The following is a 14,264-nucleotide window of genomic DNA, read 5'->3' as shown; positions in this document are numbered from 1 at the left end:
GGTTGCTGAGGTGGGCTGAGTGGTGGATCAGAGCTCTGGGCGGTGAGCCTGCTGTCCCATCCTCCTGACCCATTTTTAGGATGACCCTGCCCTCTGAAACTCACTGCTGGCCAGGGAGAAAGTCCCCAGGCACCGGCTGCTCTCGTTCAAGTTGATGCAAAGCCAGGGATGCGGGCCGCCTTCCTGCTCAGGGCCTTCCTGGGCCTCCGTGCTCTCTGTGCAAGCCCCCAGGCAGCCCTGGAAATGAACGTGCCACACACTGTGGTCCACCACACTTGGAGCCACACACTTGGGGCCTCCGGAGCGCCTCCTCCTCCCCAGGACTGTCCTCCACGCTCCGCTCTGCCATGGCTGAATGTCTGTATCCCCTCCCCCCATTCATACGTTGTTAGTTAATCTCCAAGGTGTTAGGCGGCGGCGGGGCCCTTCAGAGGTGATTAGGTCACAGGGTGAATGGAATTAGTATCTTTGTAAGAGACTCCAGAGGGCTGGTCTGATGGTATACCCCTATAATCCCAGCACTCAGGGAGGCTGAGGCTGGAGGATCTCAAGTTTGAGCCCAGCCTAGGCAATTTATTTTAATTTTATTTTTTTCATGGGTAACCAGGAATCAAATCCCGGATGTCACACTTGCCAGACAAGCGCTGTGCCACTGAGCTATATCCCAGCCCCAGCCTGGGCAATTTAGCTAGATCCTGTGTCACAAGAAAAAGTACTCAGGGTGTAGCTGGTGAGAGTCCTCCTCCTCCACTCAGTCTCCAATACAACAGCAGCAACAACACAGAATCTACCTCTCTACCATGTGAGGGCTCTGCGAGAAGCTGCCATCTAGGAAACAGAAAGTGGACTCTCACCAACACTGAATGTGCTGGTGCCTTGTTCTTGGACTTCCAGTCTCCCACACAGTGAGAAATAAATTTCCATTATGCAAGCCAGTCGTGGAGGCACATGCTTGTAAATTCCAGCATTCTGGGAGGCTGAGGCAGAAGGATTGCAAGTTTGAGCCCAGCCAGGGCAACTTAGCAACTTATTGAGACCCAGTTTCAACAAAATAAATATGTACAGGGGGGTTGGGGGTGCGTAGCTCACTCAGTACAATGGCCTGGGTTCAATCCTCAGTACTATGACCAAATAAGAAAATCTATTGTTGTAGGCCACTTGTATTTAGTAAACTGTTACAGCTGTCCAGACAGATGAGGACACCTTTCTCTTCCTTGGGGATTTCCCAAGCTGTGGTCACCCCAGCTCCTGTGCTGCCGTCTCTCTGTCTCTATGGCAAGGACAGGGCCTGGCCTGGCTGGCGTCTCTCTCCTGACCCCACATGTCCTGAGCTCCTTCCTGTCTCTGCCTCATCTCTGCCCTCCGCCCGCCCTCCCAGGCAGTCCTGAATCCTCCGGTCCCCAGGCACTGCCTTGCCATCTGTCCTCTGCCAGAAGCAGCGCAGACACAGCTGGCCGGGGCTGGCGGAAGCTTCTCCCCAGCAGCGCAGGCTGGCTCCCTCCCTGCCCTGATCCTCCTCCCCCTGCGCCTGCGCTCCCCTCAACCTCGGGCTCAGGGCCTCTTCCTTCCCACACTCGTGCCTCGGTGATCTCATCCGATCCCAGATTTAATCCCAACCCTGACCTCTGTCTCGCTTCCGGCTGGAGTGTCCAAGTCCCACTGGACAGCTCCCATGTCCTTTGCCCAGAGCAGAACTCCTGTTTGGACCTGTTCTTGCTGGGCATTTCCCCCATGGGAAGTGGTGACACCATTATTGAATCACCCTTCAGTGAATCATGTTGGACCAACTTCAAAATTCAATCTTAGGCTGGGCGTGGTGGTACCTACCTGTGATCCTAGCACTCTGGGAGGCTGAGGCAGGAAGCTCACAAGTTCCAGTTCAGCTGTGCAACCTAGTGATTTAGAGAGATGTTATCTCAAAATATAAAATTTTAAAAAGGGATGGGATGTATCTCAGTGTGAGGGTCCTAGGTTCAATACACAGTATCAAAAAGAAGAAACAAACTATGACCAAAAAATTTTAAAATTTTAGACAGAGACAGGCTTCTTTTATTTTGTGTTTTTGAGACAGGCTCTTGTTAGGTAGTCCAGGTTGGCCTTGAGCTCCTGTCCTCAAAGCTCCCTCATTGGTCTCCTGATGCTGGGACTAAGGTACACAGCAGCACATTCAGCCGTTTGCTTGTGGTTGTTGGTGTTTGTGGTTTGTTTTTGCAGTGCTGGGGATGGAACTCAAGGTCTTGAGCAAACTAAGCGCCCTCTACACCAGGGAGCTACACCCCCGAGGCTTTTTAAAATTTAACTAAAATTTTTTTTTTGTCTTTTTGAGACAGGGTCTCAGTTCAGGCTGGTCTTGAGCTCAGTTTGTAGCCCAGACTTGCCTGGAACTCACAACGATCCTCCTGCCTCAGCCTCCCGAGTGCTGGGCTTACAAGCATCTAACTAAAATTTTGACATAGGGTCTTCTAAGTGGTCCAGGAAAATGTTTCGAACCCTTCGCCAGTTTGTGCGACATTACTACACAGAGCCCGTACAGACTTCTGTATCATTCCAGCTTCTTAGTACATGTGCTGCCAAGCTACCGTAGTACCTACCGTACTTGCTGTTTTAGCGACCCTGCATGGCTGTCGCACAGCCCGGAAGAAGTCCGCGCACGCCGCTTCCTCAACGCTGTTCCCTCTGCGACCAGCAGGGGTCGCAGCGGGGCCGCGCCGCCTGGCCGCTGTGTAACCCCAGGAGCCCAGTTCCAGACACCCAGTCGCTTACAGCCAGAGCTGGCCAGGGGCATCCGACTCAGTTGCTGGGCTAAGCTCAGCCCCGAATGTGGGGCACGGGACAGAATCCCACACGCTGCCCCTGCTGCACAGAGCCTGTAGCCCACGGCTGCCCTTGCCCTGCCCCAGCTCCGGCAAGGGGGCGGCCAGTGTCCGCTTCCCAGCAGCCGAGAGGCGGGAGACTTCTCACAGTCAGATCCAGGATGATCTCAAGTGTTTTTTCACTTCTTTTTCAGTACTGGGGACTGAACCCAGGGCCTTTGCTCTGAGCTATGGCCTCACCCCTTAAATAAAATCTTTTTAAAAATTTTGAGACAGCGGGAGCTGGGGATTTAGCTCAGCAGCAAAAGTGCCTGCCTGGCAAGCGCAAGGTCGTGAGTCCAGTTCCCGGTACTGGAGAAAAACCAAAAAAAAAAATTTTTTTTTTGAGACAGGGCCTTGCTAAATTGCCTGGGCTGAGATCTTCGAACATGAGATCTTCCTGCTTCAGGCTTGTGGACGGCTGAAATTGCAGGCATGATCTGTTTCCACCGGTTCAGAAGCCCCTTCCCCGTTCCGGGGGGAACTGAAGTGGGGAGGGGGTCTCCGTCTCTAGGGACTGTGCCCCATCCCCCACCCCGGACCTCACCAACCCACCCTCGCTCTGGTTGTGCCTGCCAACCACTACTGCGGGTCACTACTATTTTAGGTTAGAGGCAATGGAGCCCCAGAGAGGCTGAGTGACTTGCCCAAGGGCACGCAGAAGTAAGCGGCTATCCAAGGCTGGAGCCTGGCCGTCTCCATGCTGCCTCCTGGGAAGGCCCGACCCTCCTGCCCTCTCGCACCCTGTGCCCGCCACCTTTCAGCTCACAGCTCCCTCTTGGCCCGCGTACTTGTCTTGCTTTCTAAGAGCGGTATTTATTTATTCTTTGGATTTCCGTCCAGTATTCACCGTGCCAGGCCGGCCGAGGAGAGGAAGGCGCGGCCGGCCTTCGAGTTCACAGCCTGGGAGACGGCTTTCCTGTGTGTCAGCTGAGTCTTCCCAGGCAGCCCGAAGCCCTCCCTGGGGGCAGAGGCTGCTTCCTGCTCCTCCTGCAGGGCCCCTCACTGTGACCCCGAACAGGGTGGGGCTGACCTGGCCTGCCCTGAGCGCTGCTCTGCTGGGACCGCTGGGCTTTAAGGCGAGTCCCACAGGCTTCCTCCCTTTCTCAGAGCCTCCCCTGCTCACCTTCACCGAGGATCAGCCCTCCTGCATGGGGCCACACCGAGGTCTAGGTCAAGGTTCCATGGTTACAGCAGGGTTTGAGGCCTGGACACTGCTCCCGCACCCCCCCTCGTTTATCCCAACCTCGAGAAGAGGAGCTTTCTAGAACAAAATCTTGACCCCCTTCCTTTTTGAGGTTCTGGTGATTAAACTCAGGGCCTTTGCATTAAACTATATCCCCACCCTTTTGTTATTTTTGTATTTTGAGACAAGGTCAGCCTGCCTCAGCCTCCAAAAGTGCCGAAATGACCAGCGTTCATCACAAGCCTGTCTCCCAACTCTGGGTTCTCTCTCTTGGTGCCCATAAAACCCAGCTTCTAGCTTTTCAGCTCTGTGCTCCAGATTAAACAGTGAGGGCCCCACAGCAGCCTTGGGCCTCTTTAGAGAGGGGCTCATGAACAGCAGAGGCTGAGACATGGGCAAGGGGGCCTTCCGGGCCTTTGCAGGAAAAGGCTGGGCCCCAGGACTAAGGATGGGACAGAAGCGAAGGCAGGTGGCGGGGACAGACGGAAGAGCGAGCCCCCGGATACAGGAAGAACGGGTCTGTTTAATGACACAGATGGGTCTGGTTACAAACATCAGAAACTACAAAAGGAGGACGCGCAGTTACAGGAGGACAGCGTGAGGGTGGACAGGAGGGGCGCAGGCCCGGCAGTCACAGCAGCAGAACACCCTTTGGGATGATGCATGTGACCAAGGGGCACACAAAGGGGTGCCCGGCGAGGCAGATGGGGGGACAGGACCCACGGGCAACCAGGGGGAGGGCAGGGAGAGCCGGGAAGGCCGTGGCTCTCCACCTTGCAGCCTGTACCCCTGGGGCTGTCCCTGGGGCCAGAGGTGGGCTGGCAGTACAGGTTTCTTTACTGGGGTCCCTGCTCCAGTGGTCACCCCACGGGAAGCTTCTGGGCCCCTTGGTCTGCCCTTGCCTTGCCAATTCTAGGACAAGTCAGTGAGTCAAATCTTGTGTGGGGGCGGTGGGGGAGCTGAGTCCTTCATTCCCGCAAGTAGAAAGCAGGAATGTGTGGAGCCGGGCAGCTGGGTCACCCCAACCCTGCACATCCAGGCCTGATCCCACGTGCTGCTGCGACTCTCTGCTCCAGAACGCTCCGCCCGAAGCGTGACCAGGACGCCCAGGCCTCACACATCGGTAGGCGGGGCTGAGGGCCCTGGGCCTCAGACACACAGGATAGATATGTGTGTGTGTGTATATATATATTTATATTTATATATTGTATATAGAATATATCTGTAGAGTATATGGTAGACACGTGTGCGTGATACTCTAGATGGTGAGGTGTAGACCCGCATGCTGGACGGCACAATGACACGGGCCGGTTCCCTCCGAGTGACTCACAGCCCTGTCCCCGCTTCCCGCCAGCCGCTCAGCCAGGTCCTTCTCTAACAGTGAGTAGAAAAGCTAAGAGTGGGCCCCGCTCTGCGAGGTGGAAGGGTCCCCGCCCGCCCTGCTGCGCTGGGGTCAGCATCCAGGCAGCCAGTGCCGTCTCCCGGCAGCTCAGGGGACTGTGGCGGAGGTCTCCTTCGGGGAAGACGAGTCGGGGTTCCTCCAGCTTCCTTGGCACCCAGAAATGAAGGGTCAAGGAGGGTCTTCAGAACTCAGCCTTCTGCTCAAGGTGCTGCCAGGGAGGGGGAGCTGGGAGGGGTCCTACGGCCCTGAAGAGGGCAGCGTGCTGGGTGGGCTGTGGACGAGAGGAGATGGAGGGAAGAGGTTACACAGGTCAGGGAACCCGGGTGGGGGAGCCGGGGCGGCAGGCAGGGCACTTCCTGCAGTGACCCAGCGTGGTGCGGTGGGAAGCGGGCATTAGACCCCAGTTCTAGTCCTCCCTGTGCCGCTAACCTGCTGTGTGAGTCTGGTGGCCCCGGAGAGCCCCAGATCTTCTCCTCTAAAATGTGGACGTCTGCCTTGCCTGCCTAGTTGAGAACAGAGATGAGGTAAAGCAACATTTCAGGAGCTGCAAAGTGCCGTACAAATCTGAGCTTTTTCCTGTTCATTCTGAAGCGTGGCCCACTCCGTTCAGCCTGTCGAGATCTTGGAGATCTTCGCTAGCCCCATCCTTGTGCAGTCTGCGCACACGCAGCCCCTCTCAGCTCGATGACCACACCCCACCCGGCCACCCCTCTGCCCACACAGAGGCGCCCACACCCTGAAGCAGAGACTGTTTCAATAAACAGTGGCGTCTGGCCCACCACGGCCTCCCTGATAAGAGGAGTTGGATGGGGCCTCAGAAGTCAGCTCTGAGATCCTCCCCGCCCTCTGAGCCTGCAAGACCCCAGCAGTGTGTGGGGGCTGTGGGCCTGTGACCGGGGACACTCGCCTTCTCGGGGGTCCACATCCCGTTCCCTTGGGAGACCAGGGTGCGGGGGAGGGTGAAAAGGAGTAGGAGCACAGCCCCTCGATGTGCCGGCTGGGGGACCTCAGTGTGCTCGTTCTGGTCAGTCCCCCACATAGCCCATCTCCACCCAGTTCATGAGGCGCAGAAAGGAGGGGGCAGGCGCGGCAATTTCTGCGTTTCCTAATATTTGGTGTTTGGCTCCATCCAAGTCCCTGGGGTCCGGCGGGGGCAGGAAAGGGGGGGTGCCTGCCATGTGTTTCTGATTCACTGAGGCTGAACCGCCAGCGCTCTCTGCAGTCCCTCTAGGCCCCCATAAAAAAGCCCTTTTCTCGAAAAGCAGGAAGTCTTGTCTCCTGGCTGTAAACAAACCCATCTGGGGGCGGCAGAGCCTCCTGGGGAGAGGAGTGAGAGGGAGGGTGAGTCCCTCCCTGCACCCCCTCCCACTGGCTCCTCCCTGGTCCCTCAGGGTGACAGCTTTGGGTCAGGGTGAACCCCAGCTCTCTGGCTTGCCAGTACCCTCCTCAGGCAGGTGAAAATCTGCTTGTTTCCCATCCATTCCAGGGTCTGGGGCAGGCCATCACCCAGCTGTGCACATCTGGAGTTGGCCTGTCTGCAGCCCCAAGTTCCCGAGAACTCTCCTGGGGCGCTGCCGATGTGGGGGAGGATGTAGCATAAGCTCCCTGCCTGCCCCGTCAGCAGCAGGAAGGCCGACAACAGGCCTGGCCTACCCACTACCCTGGGGCGACTTCCTCCTCCTCCTTCTCTCCCTCCTCCTCCTCCTGGGAGCCGGCCTGCTGGAGAGGCCCGCAAGCAGGAGGCCCGTGCAGAGCCTGGGGATGAGACACGGCCTGTTCCATGGGAAACTGCTGGGAATGTTTCTTTACAGCACGTGTCCTGAGCCGCTGGTTGACCCTTGGCTTCCATTCCCACCTCCCTCCTCTCTCGCCTTCCTACTCTGGTCCTGCCCCGCCCTTTCATTCAGCTCCCATAGCCAGCCAGCCGCCCCTCCCCAGGGCTGGGAGTGTTCCCAGCCGCCTGCCATGTCTGAGGCGCGCAGCCTCCCCAGCTGGAGTCACCCAGGCTGGCCACCCTCCTCGAGCTCAGGACTGGGAGCTGGCCTCAGGGTCAGCCTGGAAGTAAATATCCCCTGGTGGTGTGCATGTGAGTGCCACCCATGCAGGTCTTGCGTGGGCCTGGGCATGTGCGTGGGGGCACACGTCCTCGTGACCCTGCCAGCTCTGGCCCTGTTGGGGCAGAGGGTGGTGGGAGCACTGGTCAGTGTTAGATGGAAAAACAGGCCCATGTGATTGGTGCCAGGGAGGAAGTGGCCACAGCTGGCCCGGACTGCCCGGAAGCCTCAGCAGCCATCCTTGCCACTGTAGCACCTCTCTGCCCGGGTTGCGGAGGCCTTGGGTCCTGTGCTCCCTTGGTCTAGGGAAGGGAGAGACTCTGCCCCAGAGGAGTTAGCTCTGGCTCAGGTAGGGTGGTAGCAGGCCTGAAGTCAGAGGGAGGCTGTCTGGCAGGCTGTTTCCTACTGTGCCTTAGATGTGTCAGCCCCAGGGCCCCAGGAGAGATGGGAGGCCTAGCGAACAGAAGAGGACATGGCGGGAGGCTGCCCAGCCCACCCTCACCCCCTCCTCACGTGGTGGCGTTGGGGACCTGCTGTACCCAGCCCACTTCCTTGTAGGCAGCGGTCACGTGGCTGTAGATGAGGCCACGCAGCTTGGCCCAGGCTCTCTGCGTCTCTGGCGGGAAGTCACTGGCACACTCCTCAGAGATCACCTCCAGAATGACCCCAGAGAGGATCTGGGGGCAAAGGGAAAAGCGGTAATAAATGCCCAGGCACCCCAACCCCTGTGACCCGCAGGACCCACTTCTGCCCCATGTGGGCCAAGGGGATGATTCCTAACCCAAGGGCCTTGCAGCTGTGGGAGTCACACACTCTCAGGGGTGGCCCAACCCTTCCATCCTGCTCCAGGCACTGCCCTCCGTCTCAGCCCCTCCAGGGCTGCAGGCTGGGAGCCCTCCCAGCAGGCAGGCTGTGAGTGCTTGTGCTCCCCAGTGGCCTACCTTGAAGTACACGGGCTCCACCTTGTGCTTGAGGGCATGGGCTTTGCCCACGAGAGCCAGCACAGAGGACACCTTGTCAGGGTCGTGCAGGTTCTCCACTACGGTGTTGAGGGCCCCCATGACCCGGCAGGCGTGCTTCCGCAGCTGGGGGCTTCGCTCCATTTCCAGCGGCTCCTCCATGTGTTTGAACTGGCTGAAGTACTGCTTGGCCGAGGGAAAGTTCACAAAAAACCTAGTGGGACGGAGGGGAGGGCGCTGGAGCAGGGGGCTCCTCCTCTGGAGCCCTTGGTGCAGCCAGAGTGGGAGCTAGAGAAGCAGGGGCCACCTGCAGCCCAGTCATTGTTTTTACTACAGCGGGTCGCTCTCCCTCCAACACAAACTCTTGCTCTGATCGGGTTGGGTCTTGCCATGCCCACGGGCTGGCTCAGGCTTGAAGCTTCCTGCTGCAGGCCTTTGCTTCTTCTCCTGCCTTCCTTGCTTCCTTCCTTCTTCCTCCTCCCTCCCTCCTTTTTTTATAGTACTGGGGATCAAACCTAGGGGGTGCTGAGCTACATCCTTAGTCTTTTTTAATTTTAAATTTTGAGATCGCCAGGTGTGGTGGTGCACGCTTGTAATCCTAGCACTTGGGAGGCTGAGGCAGGAGGATCGTTGTGAGTTCAAGGCCAGCCTGGGCTACAAAGTGAGCTCAAGGCCAGCCTGAACTGCATAGCGAGACCCTGTCTCAAAAAGAAAAAAAAAAAAAACCAAAACCAATAAATTTTGAGACAGTCTCGCTAAGTCTCCCAGGCTGTGTTCAAACCTGTGATCTTCCTGTAGCTGGATTACAAGTTTGTGCCGCCGTGCCCAACTCTTCCTAGATTCCCATCTCCTTTCTGAACCTGACATGCCTTTCCAGGCCTGGGCCAGTCACTCTGATAGAGTCAGAGTCAGGGCTCTGGAATCACAGGTCTCTCATTCTCCACTTTATATTATTTTTTGAAGAGATGGGGTTTTCTGTTGCTGCCTGGCTTAGAACTCACAGGGTTCAAACAATCCTCCTGCCTCAGCCTCCTAAGCAGCTGGGACCGTACCACTAGATGTGTGTCACTGCATCCAGCTTGTTATTCAACTTTTCTGAGCCTCGGTTTCCTTGGCCATAAAATGGTATCATTGTTCCTGTGCTATGGGTTGGAACAGGAAAGTGTTTGTCCTCCCCACACTGTCAGCAGGACGCACACACTCGGCGCCTGCCTTTACTCTGACAGTTACGGCTCACCTCATGAACGAAGTACGCTGGCCAAGGTCACTCAGCCAGCGAGGAGAAGACACAAGACTCAGTCCCCCTCCTCCTGCCCAGTCCCTTCTTTCCTCCCTACTCTCAACCCCTCTCAGCCTGCAGCCAATATTGATCGGCTGGTTTAATTAAAAATAGCCATTGATTCTGCCTCCCTGGGGTGGTTCCGGTGTTATTTCATATCCCTAAGTCTTACCTCCCCAGGCAGCCTGTGAACCTTTTAGAGTAGACCCCTGGCCTTCCTAGCTCTGGGCCTGCTCCTCTCCAGTTTACCTGAAAGTGTCTAATTCCCCCACACACTGCTTTCATCCCATCACTATCATGCTCAAAGCATCCAATGGCTCCTGACTGTCTACTGGATAAAAATCAAAACGCCTTGGGGCTGGGGATTTAGCTCAGCAGCAAAAGCGCCTGCCTGGCAAGTGCAAGGTCGTGAGTTCGGTTCCCGGTACCGGAGAAAAACCAAAACCAAAAAAAAAAACAAAAAAAACAAAACGCCTTACAAACTGACACTCTAGACCCCTTATGAACTGTGTCCCCCAGTCGCTTCTCCAAAGCCACAGCCCACTGTGCCTGACCCATGTCGTCTTGTCCCAGCCCTACAGCTCTATTTACCATAGGTGACAGTCATCAGCCAGCTGCCTCCTGTTCCCCGTGGTGGGTGCCTTCCGGACAGACTGTCCCCTTTGAGTGCCCAGGTTGGTGCTGGCCTACTGGTGTCCTCTCTAGACTGTTAGTGCTACTCAAGTGGCCTTCCCTGCCGACTTTCAGTGTGTGGGGCTGGACCCCAAGCTCACGGGCAGAGGCCCGGTCTCGTGCACCCTCTGGCCCTCGCCTGGCCCAGGGTCCTGCAGTGTGCAGAGTGATGCTGACAGTGGGACAGTGCTGGGCTCAGTCAGAACTTACATGACTTCACGGCTCCCGAGTGTCTTGGACCTGTTCTCGCAGGTGTTTCTCACCGTGGCGGTCCCCTTTGTGATCAGACAGCTAACAATTTGGCTCGGGGTCGAGTCTCAGACTGGGGACTGATGCAGAGAGAGCGCAGTCCACGTGCACCCTGAGAGAGCCCCTCTTTGGGGTTCAGTGTGACCTTGGGCCACCACCGCAGGACCTCCCTGTCTGCAGAGACAGCGGTGCCTGAGAAGCCCTCCCGCCCATTCCTTCGCAGACACACGGGTGAACACAAACCAAACACAAACGAGGCAAAGGGTCTGAAAACACATGGCTGTTTCCTGGAAAAGCACTGCAGTGAGGGACAGATGTACAAACCCTGTCTGGACCTAAATGAGCACCTCAGACTTTGGTGTTTTTATTTGCAAGGCACCACTACCTCTCTTACTGTATTTAATTGCCACAACCAAGCAGGTGTTCTGCCTGTCTTCCTGCCGAGGAAATAGCCAGGGATATTTACTGAGCACATACACGCGAGCTCATCAGTTCTTACAATACCCTCCCGAAGTTGGCACTGTTTTTACCCCCATCTCATTGGCTAGGAATTGATGCCCCATGGTTGGCCAGTAAGGTAAGTTGAAGCACCAGGAAAGAGCCAGGCTTTGAGGGATTCCCAGAGTGTTTGGACACTGCTGGGGGCGGGGGCGCTGGTGGCCTAGGACGCGGGTGAATCTCCTGCCTCAACACCCAGGGTTTTGTGGTGGCCCTGAGGAGTGAGAGCCCCGGGGAGCCTCAGCCTACACCCAGGGGGCCTCGATATCCCGCTGCACGTGTCGCCCCCCAAACCCTTCCAGGTTGGCCTACAATGCCAGGAGAAGCCTCCCAGCCAGTCTCAGGGAGTTTCTCGGCTGCAGAGGCAGCTGGGCTTCCAAGAGCCTGAAATAGGCTCGTCTGAGTGTGAGGGGGAAGGTGTCAGCGTTACAACCGGGAGGCAGGGTGGGTGTTCCCTCTTGGTCTCCTCTCTGACAGTGGAAATGTGGGGTCTGCCTCAGACCCCAAGACAGTTCCTCCTCCGCCGCCCCCACTTGCTAGAGGTAGGGTGTGGCGGCCTCTGCCTCCTCCTTACCCCACAGACAGATGAGGACAACTACTCATGTGCCTGCATGCATGCTTGTGGGGATGATCAGAGGGCCAGTGTCTCAGGCTCTCACTGGGGCCTGGAGGGCCTGGTCCTGTGGATGTGCAGGTTATATGTGGGCAGACAGGAGGCTGTGACAAGTCTCACAGGCACAGGATGTAGACAGGGACACAGGGGACCCTGAGAAGCTGGTGGCTCTTGACCTTGCCCCTCCCCCACCCCCACCCCCACTGGCCAGACCCTGGGACAGACATCAGCAGGAGGAGGCAAGGAGAGGAAGACCCATGGGACTGGAAGCTGGCGAAGAGTGGTGGCTGAGACAGTGCTGGCCCAGGCTGTCCAGGCAGGCTCCTGTCCACGCCCACTGGGGACGGAGAAGTGTGGCCAGAGTATCAGCAGGCCATGTCTGAGTGCATCTCAGGCTGACGTTAATGGTGGGCCTTTGTCTGAGGCTGAGCTTATTGGTATATACTCTCCCGTCCAGTACCAGGAATGGGCAGACAGCCAGAAGGAGGGTGTGGAGCAAGAAAGAAGGGGCTGCGGTGTGGCTCAGAAGTGAGCACTTGCTCAGCATGCACAAGGCCCTGGGTTCTATCTCCAGCATCAAAAACAAATAAACAAAGTGGAGAGAAAAAGAAAAACCATGCCAAGCGCTCAGAGACCCAGCAGCCCTGCCTCTAGGCTCGGCTCCTTCCTCTGCCCACCCCAGATTTCTGGGGGAGGTTCTTCACTGGTAATGGGCTTGGAGAGAGAGTATGGCCCAGAGGACCTGGGGCTCAACAAGTCTTGAGGAAAATGTCCAGGGTCCTGTGACCCATGTGGGGGCCCGGTGAGCTGTGGGCTGACCCACGGCTGAGAGCAGCCCTCCAAGGGCACAGTCTGGGGCTTCTGGGAGACCCCACTGTCCAGTGCGCACTCCTGTGGGTGCCCGCACGTGAAGTCAGGCTCCAGTGCCTGTGACTTCAGGATCCCAACCCTTTCCTAGCTTCCCACCGCCCTCAGCCGCGTGCCTGCCCCTGGAGCTGCCCTTCGCCGGGAGCCCTCTTCTAACTCCTCCAAAGTGCTTCTTCCTCTTGTCCTCCAAAATCTCTTTCTAGGTTGGAGTCAGGGACTATCACTATGGAGCTGGTAGGTCCCAGGTGTTGGGGAGAGAGGGAGAAGGGGAGAAAAAGGAGCGGGAGACCCATGGGACTGGGAGACAGACATGCACTACAGGGTTCTCAAACGGTGAAGTTTCACCGGTCTTCTATTACAAGGTTCCCCCGCTGTCCCAGGCTTGACAGCCTCCCTCTGCCAGGGGCTGGGGGCTCGGGGTGAGTGTGTGTGGGTTCTCCACCTACACCCTGGGCCCAGCGTGTGTGGGAAGATAGTCTAGATTTGATTTGCAGGTACCATTAGCTTCTAATGTGTGGGGCTTGGGAACATTAACTTGTAGGTGTATGTGCACCCTGGGCAAGCATGGGCACAGTATCACTCTGGGTGGGGGACCTCAGTGGGACTGGCACCTGGATAAACCCCGCGACACTGTACATCCTCCCTGGCTGGGGGTTCCAGGACAGAGCCCTGCCCCCCGCCCAGCTTCTCTCCCTCACCAAACTCAGCAGGGACTGTCTCCTAGGGGACTGTTTGCTTCTAGCTCACCTGTGCCTCACCTGGCACTCCTTGCTGGGGTCCCCCCTCAGGACAAGGAGGCACAGCCGGCAAAGCTGGACCTCAGCTGTCTACTCCTTCTGACCTCCACTCTTGGCTCTGTTCTTCCTAGGAGCTGAGCTGGAGAGCGGGGTCTGCCCCTCCACGAGCCCCTTCTTGGCGGACTGAGCTTCAGTTTCCCCCATCTCTAACACAGGGAGTCCCTCTGACCTTCTGCGGGCTGGTGAAATGGGAGAGCATACAGTTTGGCGAGGTGGCGGGGTCCTCAGGGAGGGAGACCTGTGAATCAAGGCCAGCGAGGAGGGACAGCGACCCAAGTGCCCTTCTGTGTCTGGCTCCTGGTTCCTGATGAGCCCCACGCCTGCAGCCAAGGAGGGCTCAACCTGGTCTTCGACCACCCTAGGACGCGCCCCGCTGCGCGCCCCCGCTGGCTCGCTGGCCAAGATAGCAGCCAGGGAGGTGGTGCCGGAGCTCGGACCTTGGCTGAGCCCGCGTCTGCACGAAGCCGCTGCTGCCCTCCCTGCCCTGGGCCCGGCCCGGCCGCCGGGCGACACCTACCTCACCAGGATGGCCACCCCCACGTCCTCGCAGTTGGCATACACCCGGGCCCACGTAGCCTGCACCGCCTTCCTCTCCGCCTCGGACAGCTCCTCGCTCCGCTCCCTGCGCTCAATCTCCATCTCGCCTGGCACTTTCTCCATGAGCAGCTCCAAGCCCAGCCTGGCCTCGCTTGGCCGCGGCAGGCGCTGGGCGCGGGGCGCCGGCGGCGTGCGCGGCCAGCGGGAGAGGGGTACCGCGCCGGAGGGAGGGAGCGTGTGTCTGTGAGCGCCGCGTGTGTGTGTGTGTGTGTGTGTGTGTGTGTGCGCGCGCACGCGAG

The 14,264-nt window shown here is 57.8% G+C and overlaps 1 protein-coding gene across 3 annotated transcripts; it reads right to left on the bottom strand.

The window, feature by feature from the left end:
* Window positions 1-4,541: 4,541 nt before the first annotated feature.
* Window positions 4,542-14,258, bottom strand: Cygb (cytoglobin). Of its 3 annotated transcripts, XM_013506124.1 has the most exons (5): window positions 13,946-14,258; window positions 8,436-8,667; window positions 8,008-8,171; window positions 5,870-5,943; window positions 4,542-5,711 (listed from the first exon to the last, which is right to left on the bottom strand). In XM_013506124.1, the coding sequence occupies exons 1-4, from the start codon at window positions 14,086-14,088 to the stop codon at window positions 5,916-5,918; spliced, it is 567 nt and encodes a 188-aa protein (XP_013361578.1). In that variant the 5' UTR covers window positions 14,089-14,258; the 3' UTR covers window positions 4,542-5,711; window positions 5,870-5,915. The 3 variants fall into 3 exon arrangements, with proteins under 3 accessions (XP_013361578.1, XP_005407484.1, XP_013361577.1); XM_005407427.1 differs by lacking the exon at window positions 5,870-5,943; XM_013506123.1 differs by lacking the exons at window positions 4,542-5,711; window positions 5,870-5,943 and adding an exon at window positions 5,957-6,757.
* Between the last annotated feature and the right edge of the window lie 6 nt (window positions 14,259-14,264).

Source organism: Chinchilla lanigera, unplaced genomic scaffold, assembly GCF_000276665.1.
Source record: "Chinchilla lanigera isolate Chin_1 unplaced genomic scaffold, ChiLan1.0 scaffold00105, whole genome shotgun sequence".
NCBI lineage: Eukaryota > Metazoa > Chordata > Mammalia > Rodentia > Chinchillidae > Chinchilla > Chinchilla lanigera.
Note: the sequence above shows the minus strand (reverse complement) of the source record. Positions and strands in the feature narration are given on the sequence as shown.

Excerpts from the sequence above, each read along its gene's own strand:
- Cygb (XM_013506123.1), bottom strand. The coding sequence starts at position 14,088 with ATGGAGAAAGTGCCAGGCGAGATGGAGATTGAGCGCAGGGAGCGGAGC. Across the intron at positions 8,172-8,435 it reads TGGAGCCCGTGTACTTCAAG|ATCCTCTCTGGGGTCATTCT; the intron begins GTAGGCCACTGG and ends CTTTGCCCCCAG. Across the intron at positions 6,758-8,007 it reads CAGGTCCCCAACGCCACCAC|GAGGCTCTGCCGCCCCCAGA; the intron begins GTGAGGAGGGGG and ends TCCTCTCCCCAG.